General features: G+C 47.0%; 2 protein-coding genes across 2 annotated transcripts; one reads left to right on the plus strand and one right to left on the minus strand.

Moving 5' to 3' along the window:
* The first annotated feature begins 237 nt into the window (after positions 1-237).
* On the plus strand, positions 238-8,946 carry LOC125445259 (zinc-binding protein A33-like). The gene is made up of 6 exons (XM_048518222.1): positions 238-1,171; positions 4,087-4,182; positions 5,311-5,547; positions 6,289-6,311; positions 7,356-7,480; positions 8,004-8,946. The coding sequence occupies exons 1-6, from the start codon at positions 743-745 to the stop codon at positions 8,549-8,551; spliced, it is 1,458 nt and encodes a 485-aa protein (XP_048374179.1). The 5' UTR covers positions 238-742; the 3' UTR covers positions 8,552-8,946.
* A 1,165-nt stretch (positions 8,947-10,111) lies between these two features.
* On the minus strand, positions 10,112-11,372 carry LOC125445260 (olfactory receptor 5V1-like). Its single transcript, XM_048518223.1, has one exon. It carries the CDS (start codon positions 11,343-11,345, stop codon positions 10,386-10,388), a length of 960 nt encoding a protein of 319 aa, XP_048374180.1. The 5' UTR covers positions 11,346-11,372; the 3' UTR covers positions 10,112-10,385.
* Positions 11,373-14,005: the final 2,633 nt, after the last annotated feature.

A 14,005-nucleotide genomic window follows, 5' to 3' on the forward strand; every position in this document is an offset into this window, starting at 1 on the left:
GTGTTCAGGTGATGTGGTCATCTGGGAGGTGGCCGTCATCACGTGCTTATGATGGCATAAGTGATACATGCAAACATTCGTAAGAGAGAGGTGGGCTTTTATTTTATGTATTCCAGATTTATATCCCGCCCTATCCCTGCAGGGCAGGGGCGTTGTGGGAAATAAAAGAGACCCAGACATCAGAACGATTGACCGGAGCCCCAGACTGACGTTTGCAGCCTAACTCGGAGAGTGTCTTCATCTGTAGTCTGACAAATTCCAGCAGCTGTGTTGAGACTTGTGCTGTCTGGGCAGGGCTGACCGAAAACAAGTGTGGGAGAGGATTGCAGAAGGAGAGACGGGAGGACGGCGGAAATTCCTACAGAGTAGAACAGAAGCTGGAGAGAAGTGGATCGGCGGTCGAGCGAGCAAATGGCATAACTGCTACGAAGGCTTAGGAACAAAAAGACACGGGCAAAGTAGAAGGATAAAAAACCTGAATAGTACTGGAGCTGTCGTTCTGAGTAGCTAGAACTTAGCAGCAAGGTGCGAAGTGACCCAAGAAGTAGAATTGTGCAGAGAGAAAGCGGCACAAACTAGGAGCAGAGATACAGAACTTGAACAGGAGGGGAAACGCAGACCATTATGGAATGCTGAATACAACGGGAACTGCAAAATTGAAAGGGTAAGAGAGAAGCATCAAACATAACCAGACTGAGAGAAGATTTGAAGCCCTCCTGTTGCTCTCTCTTCTTTTTCCTCCATGGCGGTCCCAATTGGAGTGGAGGACTTGGCACAAGACCTGAGCTGCTCCATCTGCTTGGAGCTCTTTTCCGATCCCGTCATCCTGGAGTGTGGGCACAACTTCTGCCAGGCCTGCATCACACGCTACTGGGAAGAAATCCCCGCCGACGGCGGGGAAGACGCGCCCCTGCCCACCTGCCCGGAGTGCCGCTGCGAGATACCCGGGGGCAAGTTCACGGCTAACAGGGTGCTGGGGCAGCTGGCGCAGAAGGCGATGGAGTCCCTCTCGGCCCACAACAGCGACGAAGACGCTGAACTGGAAAAGGACGAGGAAGTGGAAGGAGACCTAATCTTCTGTCTAGAAGACGGCTGTCTGGCAAGGGTCTTGCAACCGGAACACTGGGGGCACCAGTGTCTTCCTCCGGATGAGGCTGTAGAGCACTATAAGGTCAGTAGGGGTCAGTGTCTTATACTGGGCTTGATGGTTAATTCACTTGGTCAGGTCATTGTTAGTGCTGGGCGTAGTGCTGTAAATGGACGCTAGAGGGCACCCTTCTGCCTGCGGGGATAAGGGCAGGATATAAATTCAATAAAATAAAATAATAAAATAAATAAATTGACTTCAATGTATTATTGAAGACTTTCACGGGTGGATTCAACTGGTTGTGGTGGGTTTTCCAGGCTGTGTGGCCGTGGTCTGGTAGATCTTGTTCCTAAAGTTTTGCCTGCATCTGTGACTGGCATCTTCAGAGGTGTATCACAGAGGGAAGTCTGTGACACACTGCATCCAGTGTATCACAGAGGGAAGTCTGACTTCCCTCTGTGATACACCTCTGAAGATGCCAGCCACAGATGCAGGCGAAATGTTAGGAACAAGATCTACCAGACCACGGCCACGCGGCCTGGAAAACCCACCACAACAAATTGACATCAGTTTTTCTACTACAATTGGAAGAGAGAGCTCTGAGTCCCAGGAAGCTTGTAGCCTGCCCCTGAATTTAAATAATGCATCTCAGCAAAGCAGAAGTGTATCAAGGGGACACATTGGCTCCCGGGTGTAACACCTCCTCTGGGTGGCCCCCCGAGCAGGGGGTGGGGTTTGGTGGCATGCGGCTGGGGCATCACGTGGGCGCCCTTCCATAGGTCATACGCCTGTGCAGCAAAGTCAGCAGAGTTGTTAAAAGCTTGCATTAAAGAAAAAAGTAACAGCAAATCCAAGTCATGCTGATATGCCTTGGAAAATAGTGGATAATTGGTTTTATTTATTTATTTATTTATTTATTTATTTTTATTATTATTATTATTATTATTATTATTATTATTACTAACTTACTAACTTACTAACTTACTAACTTACTAACTTAACTTAACTTAACTTAATAAACCGCCCCATCCCTGAAGGGCTCACAGTGTGTCACAGACTTCCCTCTGTGATACACCTCTGAAGATGCCAGCCACAGATGCAGGCGAATGCAGTTGCTTGTATGTTGCTATTTCAACTGACCATGAAACCCTTCAGCAAAACACGGAGAACAAAAACACTTTGTCTCCATTAGAGGATACAGGATGTGATTCTCTGCTCCCCAGTTAAAAAGTGGGCGAACCGTATCTGTGAACTGTATTGCTATTGCGTAGTTGTTTGGGATGACGACAGTTTGTAGAGTTGCGAATGCTCAGGTGGGGCCTCGAGTTTTGCAATTCCAACTTGCTCTCCAGCCTGCAGCAATCGGTTCGCCTGGAGAAAACGGCAGCTTTCGGAGGGCAGACTAGAGGTGGGATCCAGCAGGTCCTCACCAGTTCCTGAGAGTGGGTCACCAATTATTTGTGTGTGCCGAGAGGGGGTTACTAATTGGGTCTGCTTTTCCGTTAGAAATTCCATTAGGTCCAAAAATCATAAAGTCCTGTTGTTTCCTATGTGGCTGGTTAGCGAAGGTAGAAAACGGGATACTTCTCCCTGTCGGGCTGTTTTAAAAACATGTTTTAGAAATATGGGAAAGTTCCTTGTTTAAGGAAAGTATCCTTCTTTTGGTTTCTAGAAACCAAATTTGAAAGTTTTTGAAAGTTTTAAGTATTTGACAGGCAGTCAATTAGAGGAGAAGTAGTTGTTTCTGTTGGCAGTAGACGATAGGACTTGCTATAATGAGTTTAAATTATGGACAGAAAGATACCAGCTGGAAATTAGGAGCTTTTTTTTTACAGTAAGAGTTTTTTACAGTAACAGAGAAATTATTAATGCCCGGCCACGCCCCCGTCGTGCCCGGCCACGCCCCATTGGTGCTACGCCACTGCTTGAATCCCACCACCATGGGAACCTGTTATTAAATTTTTTGGATCCCACCACTGGGGCAGACTGCAAGGCATGCCACATCTTTTGGGTGAACTCCCCCCTTTCCACAGGCCCTGCCTTCAAATCTCCAGGACTTTCTCAGGCCAGAGTTGGTAACCTAAATTTGAGTGGGAAAGAACTTGGAATTTAGTAAACATTGCCCTCCCGATTCAGGTTAAAGCTGCGTTCGACAGAAGGCAGCTTATAATAGAAATGAGCAAGCTGGGCTTCTAGAAATTTACCAAGGAAGAAGGGTGAATTCAGACCTGATGTTGGATCCGTCCGGCTCTTTCACTTGGAATTGCTCAGCTTTTCTTCTGACAACCCTGATTCCACATGGCTTTTGGCCATGCAGTTCTCATGATGGCCATCGCAGACTTTTGGCCAGAGTGGTTCCTTGTTTCTCTTTCACTAGCAATACCCCCCTCCCCATGAATTCAACCCAAGTCTAGTTTTGTTTGGTTGGGGGTTTTTTTTGCTGCTAAGGTCACCAAGCCGCCCTGAGTCCTCTAGGAGATTTGGCGGGGTAAAAGTGCAACAAATAAATAAATCTAGATGGTCCAACCTAGCCTGATATTGTTAGATCTCAGAAGCCAAGAAGGTTTGGCCCTGGACAGTATTTGGAGGGGAGACTGCCATGTAATTACAAGATCGTTACGCAGAGGCGTGTAATTATGAGATCGTTATGGCAAACCACATCTGTTGATCTCTTGCCTCGTAAACCCTACTGCCATAAGTTGGCTGCAACTTGACAGCTCTTCACACACACACACACACACACACACACCCACGAGTCATCATCTTTTGCGCTATTCAGAGACCGCTCGCATCCCATTTGCCTACTAGAAAGTCACTGAGATGATGGGGTCTTTGTTGACCAATGTAAATCACTTGATTCTACCACTTGAGACCCCGGCAGCACGGACCTAGGAAGAGCCTGCGGGATCTGGCAGAAAGGTCAGCAGCTTCTTTTCCCGCGGCGGCCATCCAGACGTCTCTCAATCCTGCCTCTCTGTGTTGTTTGATTTTCCATCCAGGAGATCTTGACGGCGTCTCAAGCGCAGCTGGAGTCCAGAGCCCAGGCGGCAAAGTCGTTGCAGGAGACGAGTGCCCAGAAAGTCGCCGAAATCACGGTGAGTCCAGCCCTCTTGTCTATGTGTCTGTCTTAGTGGGGGGCTTCCTCCAGCTCTTTCATTAGACACGCATGCATTCCACTAGGGGTGCTGACCTCTTGGTGGGATCTGGAAACCCCTAGAATTACAAATGGTCAGGTTGCGAGGGAGGGAGGGAGGAGGGCTTTTAGTGCTTGGAGCAGCAGTGGCGTAGGAGGTTAAGAGCTCGTGTATCTAATCTGGGGAATTCAGATTAGTCTGTACACTCCCACACACGCCAGCTGGGTGACCTTGGGCTAGTCACAGCTTCTCGGAGCTCTCTCAGCCCCACCTACCTCGCAGGGTGTTTGTTGTGAGGGGGGAAGGGCAAGGAGATTGTCAGCCCCTTTGAGTCTCCTGCAGGAGAGAAAGGGGGGATATAAATCCAAACTCCTCCTCCTCCTCCTCCTCCTCCTCCTCCTCCTCCTCCTCCTCCTCCTCCTCCGCCCCCTCCTCCTCCTCCTCCTCCTCCTCTTCTTCTTCTTCTTCTTCTTCTTCTTCTTCTTCTTCTTCTTCTTCTTCTTCTTCTTCTTCTTCTTCTTCTTCTTCTTCTTCTTCTTCTTCTTCTTCTTCTTCTTCTTCTTCTTCTTCTTCTTCTTCTTCTTGCCCTGGTGCTGTTCTCTGTAGATATGCTGCTAGAACCGAGTAAAGCTTTAAGTTAATTATGCAGCCCAATATTCCATTTATGTTTAGCTAAATTTGAACCCATATTGTTAAAGCGAGACAGATAAATATTTGCTAGCAGCAGAGGCGTATCTAGGGAAAATGTAGTCCGGTGCAAAATCTGAGTTTCCCCCCACCCCCAATGGGTGGTCGCCCTCCCCCACCACATTTTTTTGCACCAGATCATCTCAAAGTCACCATCACAGGGGGAAGGAGGAAGGGTGTGGGGGCGATTTTCTGCCCCCCCCACATGACTAAATGGTTGCAGCCCGGGGACATTTGTCCCCGTATGTTCCCCTGGGAGGTACGCCCCTGGCAAGCGGAAGAGAAAGATACAACCTGAGGCAGATGATCGCTCTCTGCTCTAATGCGGCTATCAAAAAAACTGAACAAGTTCTACCCGGGCATCAGGCCCCTCATCCCTGCTCTTCTCGGTCTCTTCCTAAGGCCCAGCGGCTCCGACTGGAGCAGCATCTCTCAGCCCAGTTCTTTGAGCTCCACCAGTGGCTCCAGGAGAAGGAGGCGGCCATGAGGAGGGAGCTTCGGCAGGAGGAGGAACTACTTCTCAGCGAGCTGGAAACCAACCAGCGCAACGGGCAGGAGCAAATCCGCGTGGCAGAGGAGCATGTGGCGAAGATCCAAGCTCAGCTGAAGGAGCAGCAAGACCCTGAGATGTTCCTGAAGGTTGGTGCACCTCTCAACGAATCTTTGCAGGCCCTTTCAGTTTGTGGCGCTGAGTTCTGGTTCGTAGGATGTCTCAGAAGGCCTTCGGTCTCCAGGCATTTCAGTTTCTGACCCCAGAGGACTTTTAAGTTCTGGAGATTCTCCCAGAGGTGGGATCCAGCAGGTTCTCACAGGTTCCCGAGAGTAGGTTACTAATTATCTGTGTGTGCCGAGAGGGGGTGACTAATTGGTGATTTTGCCACGTGGTTTTTGCCTTAGTTACGCCCCTCCTCTTAGCAGTAGCGCGCAGAACTTGAAGCAGTCTAGCAGGAGGTGCACTGGCGTGCGTGGCAGCCTGCGCCTGCGTGCATTCGTTGCCCGCCCGAGGACTGGTGCAGTGGCTGCGTCCTTGCTACAGCCCCGCCCAGGAATGCCGCGCCCCCGGAATGCCCGGCCACGCCCCCATCGTGCCCCGCCCAGCCCCATTGGCGCTACGCAACAGTTTGAATCCCACCACCATGGGAACCTGTTACTAAAATGTTTGGATCCCATCATCAAGCTATACCATTGCCATCTTCACTCCCAGCTGCACCAATAGGCAGTTGAAAACAGGCAGTAGGCAGGTCTCCAGCTTTGGTTGAAATAGGATCAATTTCACACCCCCCCCCCCCGATTTTTAACCAGCTTCCCTATAGGCTGTGATAGCAAATCATGCTTAACAGCTGGCGTTGCTCTGCTAATTCTTCTTCTTTCTTTCTGCAGAACATCAAAGCTTTTGTGGAGAAGTGAGTAGACCTCTTTCCCCCCTTTGTTTCTCTCTCCCCCATCTGTCTTCTTCAAGAACCTCTTAGGGTTTCAGTGGTGTGAAAAGACCTGGGGGGGGGGGAATGAGTTGTGGGTTGGAGTGCCAGGAGAGGGGACCAGGGGAACGAAATCCTGGCACTGGTTTCCTGTGGGGCTGGGGAATTCATGTGATTCATCATGGCATGAAGATTGGATTGAGGTCTGGGTGATGTAAAAAGGGGAGGTCCAATTGAGAACCATCTCTAGGGACCCTTGATGGTTCTTTGGCTGGTGGCAAGTTAACGGCAAGTGTCGAGAAGGCGTGCCATGGCGTACGTTCTCCCATTGAGCCGTAACTCCCTTCACCTATTAATTTTGCTGTGATAATTTTTGCCCACCGACCAGAGCCTCATTCCTTAACACAATTTACCCATGATAACTTTTTTTCTGACCAATTCCTCCTCCTCCTCCTCCTCCGGCTTTTAAAAAAAGTCTTAATTAATTTAGGACCTTGCTGCACATGGAAATATCATTTGCAAACCCATCTTCAATGTCTTAAGGGCTACAAAAGCGTAATGGGTTTGTAGTACTCAGTGGTGTACCAGGGGTAAATGGTGCCCGGAGACAAATTGTCTCCAGGACGCCCCCAAGGCTCTGCTGCCCACCACCCCAGCTCTGCCCTGTGATGCCCCCAGGCTCCACCCCCCACTCCTCGACCAACCCATGTCACCATGGACATGAACACGGGCAAGGTTTAGGGTGCTTGGAGTCAGCAGGAAGTTCTGCTGCCTTGTCATTTTTGCGTGCCTCGGGGGGGTCGAGGCGTGTGAAAATGACAAGACAGCAGGACTTCCTGGTCACGTGGGGGGGCCGATTTTGTGCCCCCCACGTGACCAGAAGAGTGGCGCCCTGGAACAAGGGGTACCCCTTGTCCCTAGGCAGATACGCCACTGGTAGTACTTCCACCTCTGGCTACTAGGGCGTGATGAAAATTGGTTTCTTCCGCCAAATTCATTCCAAATCTGGTGTTTCCTGCAACCTTTTAGGTATTGTCTCAGTGGAGAGAAAAAGCCCGTGATGCCAGTGGTCTTCCGGGATTTCAGCCTGGGCCAATTTAAAGGCCCCATTCAGTACACGGTGTGGAGAGAAATGCTCCCGGCTTTGAGACCTGGTAAGTACTGGTATAGTCAGAATTTACTGGTGCCTCAGTATGATGGCGAAGAAGAACTGGTTTGAGTACCAGTTTGAGATTAGTTTGAGACAGACAGACAGACAGACAGACAGACAGACAGACAGACAGACAGACAGACAGACAGACAGACAGACAGACAGACAGACAGACAGACAGACAGACAGACAGACAGACGCCTGTTTATTGGCATTATAAATTACAGTATTTAAAAAAGAACAATTTATCCATTAAACTGAACCTGTTAAGTATGTTAATAATACTTTGAATAACCACATACAAACCCCTATATATATAACTTGATGAGAGATAAATTAACCATGACTATTTTGTAAAAAAACCCAAAAAACGCATGGCCAGGTAATTCTTCAGAAAGCTCGCAACATTTCCATAAATAAGGTCAGATTAGTTTGTGTATTTAGTATAGACAGGTAGTGTCTTTTCTTTTTGGGTTTTCAAGAAATAGCCGAGGCAGGTAATCTCTATGGCTGTCTTATCCCTCCAGCTCCGTGCCGGATAACATTGGATCCTGCCACTAACCATCCTAACCTCGTACTCTCCAAGGACCATGGCAGTGTACATTTGGTTGACAACCCCGAGGAGGAGGTCCCAGATGGACCGGAGAGGTTCAGCAAGTCGGTATGCGTTCTGGGCGCTCAGGGCTTCACGTCGGGGCGTCATTACTGGGAAGTCGAAGTGGGCGACAAAACCAGCTGGGACGTTGGCGTGGCCAAGGAATCGGTCAACAGGAAGGAAGCCAAAGTCACCGTCAAGCCCAGCAATGGATTCTGGGCCATCTGGCTGCGGAACGGCAGTGAATACAAAGCTCTTGACTCTCCCTCTAAACCGCTGGCCCTCAAGGACAAACCTCAGAAGGTGGGGGTCTACCTGGATTATGAAGGGGGACAGGTCTCCTTCTACAACGCTGATACCATGGCTCACATCTTCACCTTTTCTGATGCTTTCTCTGAGCGCCTCTACCCCATGTTCAGCCCTGGGTTCAATAAGGATGGGCTGAACGCCGAACCTCTCCGCCTTCTGTCCTCAATATGATAGCCAGGACTGTGTGTAGGGTTCACTGATAGAAAGGTTGCTTGAGTTGGACGTGAGAACAGTCTGGGAATTCTGATTTTTGTCATGGTGTTGAAGCCAATTAGTTATGGACTGGATTGGCCCTTGGAAGAGAGACTGTTTGGAGCTACCAAGGTGGCTATCAATAAAGATACGAAACAGGAGAACACCAAGATACCTGTCCTATTTTCCTGAATGTCACCACCTCCAATATGGATTAAAGACATTGACTGTTGCCGTATATTTGAGTGAGATCAATTGGCAATTTTAATTTCTGTTAAAGGGTTTAGTATGTCTCTTTTGTATCTGTGGAGGGTTGCACCCTTGTTGGATAATATATTCACATGTTTTGGCATACATACAACTGTGTCACTTGAGTGTAGTGTTTTGGGGAGATTTTCCTTTGGGTTTCTTTGCTTTAGACACACTACATTTTTTCCTTTGGTTTTTGTGTCAGTAAAGATGTACATAATAAAATCGCAGCTAAAAATAATTAAAACCAGCAAAAACACACCATAAAAACAAAACCAGAGCTGAAATGCATACACAGACATAAAAAAAATAAAGGCAGAAGGGATCACAAATAAATGCCAAATGAAATGAAGAAGTCTTTACCCCCTTGGCATAGGCATATGTAGGAAAAATGTAGCCTGGTACAAAAATCTGAGTTTTCTGCACCCCCCCCCTCGCCCCACAAATGGGTGGTCGGCCTCCCCCACCACAACCAAACAATGTTTTTTTGCACCAGGTCATCTCAGAGTCACCATCACATTATATAGAACCTGGCGGAGGGTGTAGGAGGGATGTGGGGGCGATTTTCTGCCCACCATGTGAGTTGTTCCGCCGGGCCTTTGGAGAGACCAGCCGCTGAAATGGTGCCCCAGCCAGCCTGTCATCTAGGCTACCATCTAATGTGGCTCGCCACCCCCCCCCCCCGCTTTTCCCTGGGAGAATTTTAATGAAAAACGGGGCTGGTTGGACGCCTCCCTATTAATACTACTACCAGTATTGTGTTACCGCTGTTTTAAAGATTTTAATAATTTATTTATTATGTTTTAAGTTGCTGTACACCGCCCAGAGCCCCTAGGGGATGGGGCGGTATAAAAGTTTAAACAATAAATAAAAATAAATAAAATAAAAAGGCCGCAGCCCGGGGACATTTGCCCCCATATGGTCTAAACTGGGCTGATGATATGAATTGGTAGCCATTTCCTTCATTTTTGTTAGTTTACCGGGCGCAGCACAGTTTCATCACACGAAAAAAACCAAAGACATCCTTGAACAAAGTTTATTTAAAAAATGTATTCAACATTTCCACCTGAGTCACAAGGTAATATACGTGGTGACCTTCTCCCCCCCCATCCATGATCGTCACAGCAACCCTGTGAGGTAGGCTAGTCTAAGAGATAGTAACTGGCTCAAAATTACCCAACAAGCGTCCTGGATACTCGCTAATCGGCTCGCTAATCGCTATACTGCTTTTATGTCTCATTGTACACCGCCCAGAGCCTTTCGGGGGTTGGGCAGTCTATTAAGCCGAATAAATAATAAAATAATAATAATAATAATTAAACCCCTCCTTTACTCTTAAACAACACCCAAATAAGATGAGATTGAATAGAAAGGGAGGGGGGAGAAAATACAGTTTACTGTATAATTTCTCTTATGTTTCAAGTACTAGAGAGTGAAGAGTCAAAGCGTTCATGGAAACAGTAGGTATTAACATGAGATTTTCTCATTTCTAAAGAATGCAGAATATTGTGTTTTCTTGACCCAGTATTGGATTACCTCAGTGCACTAATTTAATCTTTTTTCGTCAGTGGAAAAAACCTCTAGCTCTCTCTCCGCTTCTCTTGCCCCATCCCACAATCGCCCTCTTTAATGCCCCTTTCACTTCTTTGTTCCTAAGGCTGTAGATCAAGGGGTTCAACATAGGGGTAAGCACCCCATACAGCATGCTCACCAGCCTATCCTGGTCTGGGTGGTGGCTAGAAGAAGGGCGTATGTAGGTGAAGATGGTGGTCCCATAGAAGAGGCACACCACCATCAGGTGAGAGGCACAGGTAGAGAAGGCTTTGCGCTTCCCCTCGGCAGAACGGATTCTGAGGATGGCGGAGATGATGTAGACGTAGGAGACCAACGTGACCAGGAAAGCCCCCACCCCAAAAATGCCCCCAACAATCAGAACCACCATCTCAGCCAAGTAGGTGGAAGCACAAGAAAGGGCCAGAACGGGTGGAATGTCGCAATAATATTGATTGACTCTATTGGATTTGCAATAAGGTAGGGTGAAGGTCAGTACCGTGTGGAGCAAAGAGTTGAGGAAGCCCGTGATCCAGGTGCCAGCGACCATCTGAAGACAGGCCTTCTTGCTCATGATGACTGTGTATCGCAAGGGGTCACATACAGCCACGTAGCGGTCATAAGCCATGACAGCCAAGAGGAAGACCTCAGTCCCCGCCAGGGCTACTAGGAAGTAGAGCTGCAGAGCGCAGCCAACAAAGGAAATTATATTATTCTCTGACAAGAGGCTCTCCAGCATCTTAGGCACCGTGGCTGTGGGGCAGAAGATGTCCAGCAAGGAGAGGTTGGTGAGGAAAAAATACATGGGGTTGTGCAAATGGGAGTCTGCTCCTATGGCAAGAAGGATGGTACCATTTCCCATGACGGTGATCAAATAAATGAACAAAAAGGCAGCGAACAAGGAGAAGCGGACAGCTGGGAGGTCGGAGAGTCCCATTAGGATGAATTCTCTCACCGTTGTGCTGTTCTCCATTTCTCTGTTCAGAGCAGAACTAACCTGCAAGAGGTACAGAGCCGTGGATCAGCTTTCAAAGGAATGGAGGATCCATTCATAGACTGAAATAGAGATCTTTTGCAAATAACATTTGTGATTTACCGGTACTATCATTCCATAATCCCATCCGCACTTTTACTTTGAGCTTTCTCATTGGCTCCAGGAACCAACTTTTTCCATGGTTCATGAAACACAGACCCACACATCCTAAATAATATTGTGCCCTCTGATTAACAGCCAAATTCCCTTCTAATTAATGTCTAGAATGAGAATTTTAAGGTACGGATACCGCCCGTACCTTAAAATAGGTGAATTGCACACGACCCAAATATAACATCTTCAGGGAAGAACTTCACCCAGGTCTCCAATCGCTTCCTGAATGCGTAAACAGCACATGTGCGAATGGAAAATGGGTTCAAGTCAGCTGAACCATATTATTTACTTACTTTGCTGTTTATCCCAATTTACACTGAAAATGGGTGCTGGTCCTCAATACCAGTGAATATGGTCACCAAAAAAAAAGCTCTGCTTTTGGCTAAGATTCACTGCACCCCTCAGTTTTGATCTCTTCAACAGGAGGAAGCCGGAAAGAACTGGTCTGCCATTCATGTTATTTGTACAAGGCATAGAGCTCATTTTTAGAATGTAAGTTCAGCCTTGTCTGAATAGCACTTTGTACAGCAGTGAATTCAGTCCTACTGAACAATCTTTTGTTCTATGATGAATCTTTATTAATCAAGTCATATAATCGCAACATCCAAAGGTAGACAAAGTCACAATACCTTAGAATAAAAATAAAAGACTTCCAATTTCTTCTGCCCCCCCCAAAAGAGTTGATTTTAAAGTTTTCCACTTGATACTTAATGATAACCAAACAAAATATCAAACCTTAATTGCTAACCTTGAACAGACACACACCTTTCCTTAATATAGCTGAATCCTTACTCTTCTACTCCTTAAAATCACAAGTCATCAGTTCAGGATTTTTTCCATCTTACACAAATGGTCCATCAAGGTTTTCCAATTTGTCAGTACATTTAGATAGATTCTTTTCTCTAATCAAGGAAATGAATTTTGCCTCCTCTGCCAATTCCAACAGCTTCAGTAACCAAACTCTGCCAGTTCATAAATATGAGTTTTTCTATTATTGCACATACGGTATTTGCATAGACACAAACAAAATTCAATATCCCCCCCAAAAAAACTGCCTGCCAAAAGATGCACCTGTGAACATTCTGCCATTCATGTTATTCGTACAAGGCCGAATATTCGTACAAGGTCCTACCGGTAGTGTAGCCACATCCTTAATCTTCTACTCCTTAAAATCACAAGTCATCAGTTCGGGAGTTTTTCCATCTTACACAAATAGTGTTTCCATCAAGGGTTTCCAATTTGTCAGTACAGTTTGACGGATTCTTTTCTCTAATCAAAGAAGTGATTTTTGCCTCCTCCGCCAATTCCAACAGCTTCAGCAACCAAACTTTACCAGTAAATATAGATGAGTCGTTCCACTATTGCACACATGGTATTCACATAGCTAATATCATAGATACAAACACAATTCAATTTTTTCCCCCAAAACTGCCTGCCCGTGAGTCCCAAAAGACGCACCTCTGAACATTCTTGAGGCATGATATTGTCTACCTAAGGTGCCGCGGGTGTTTATTTTTAATCTATGGGATCTTTGAGTGGAAACTGTCTGCAGGAGCAGATTTTCCAATCAACTCACAAAGCTGGGTGAGAGTCCATTCTCATATTTCTATAATTCTGGGCATCCTGTCCAGAACATCCCGTGTACCTCTTCCATCCTCCATATTCCTGCAGCTTTTCATGAATCCTGCTTGTTCCGTAACTCTCAGCCATGGTGGATCTGTTTCAAAGAACCAGTAATACTCACTAAAGATGAAGGGCTTGTGTCTATTCCTCCATATGTAGACTAACAAGCATTCTTCTCACTTAGGAGACCTGTCACCTATAAGAGTATGTGTTGGAAGAACAAGGGAATTGCCGGGCTCAGAGCCACTCAGTGGTCCCTATAAACCACTTCTGCTTTTTCCATGATTAACGCTGAAGTGCAGTATGTGAATTGCCTGAAAATTGTCTGCACCTGATAGAGTTTATAAATCCCAGAATGCAAACCGTGGAGACTATCGGAGCACAAGGAGATAACTCATTAACCATCACTGATCTAAAAAGAATAACACAGGACCACACATCCCCCCCCCCTCCTAAATGGGTCCCAAAGGGAGAGTTAAAAGTAATGATGCTTTTGGCAATTCCAGGCCTCTCTGTGCCAGGAAGCTGGCCTCTGATAACCTCTTCAGGACAAAAGAAGAAGAGAAGAGTTTGGATTTATGTTCCCCCTTTCTCTCCTGTAGGAAACTCAAAGGGGCTTACAATCTCCTTGCCCTTCCCCCCTCACAACAAACACCCTGTGAGGTAGGTGGGGCTGAGAGAGCTCCGAGAAGCTGTGACTAGCCCAAGGTCACCCAGCTGGCGTGTGTGGGAGTCTACAGGCTAATCTGAATTCCCCAGATAAGCCTCCACAGCTCAGGCAGCAGAGCTGGGAATCAAACCCGGTACCTCCAGATTAGATACACGAGCTCTTAACCTCCTACGCCACTGCTGCTGCCAATAAT

The sequence above is a fragment of the Sphaerodactylus townsendi genome, linkage group LG15 (assembly GCF_021028975.2).
Source record: "Sphaerodactylus townsendi isolate TG3544 linkage group LG15, MPM_Stown_v2.3, whole genome shotgun sequence".
NCBI lineage: Eukaryota > Metazoa > Chordata > Lepidosauria > Squamata > Sphaerodactylidae > Sphaerodactylus > Sphaerodactylus townsendi.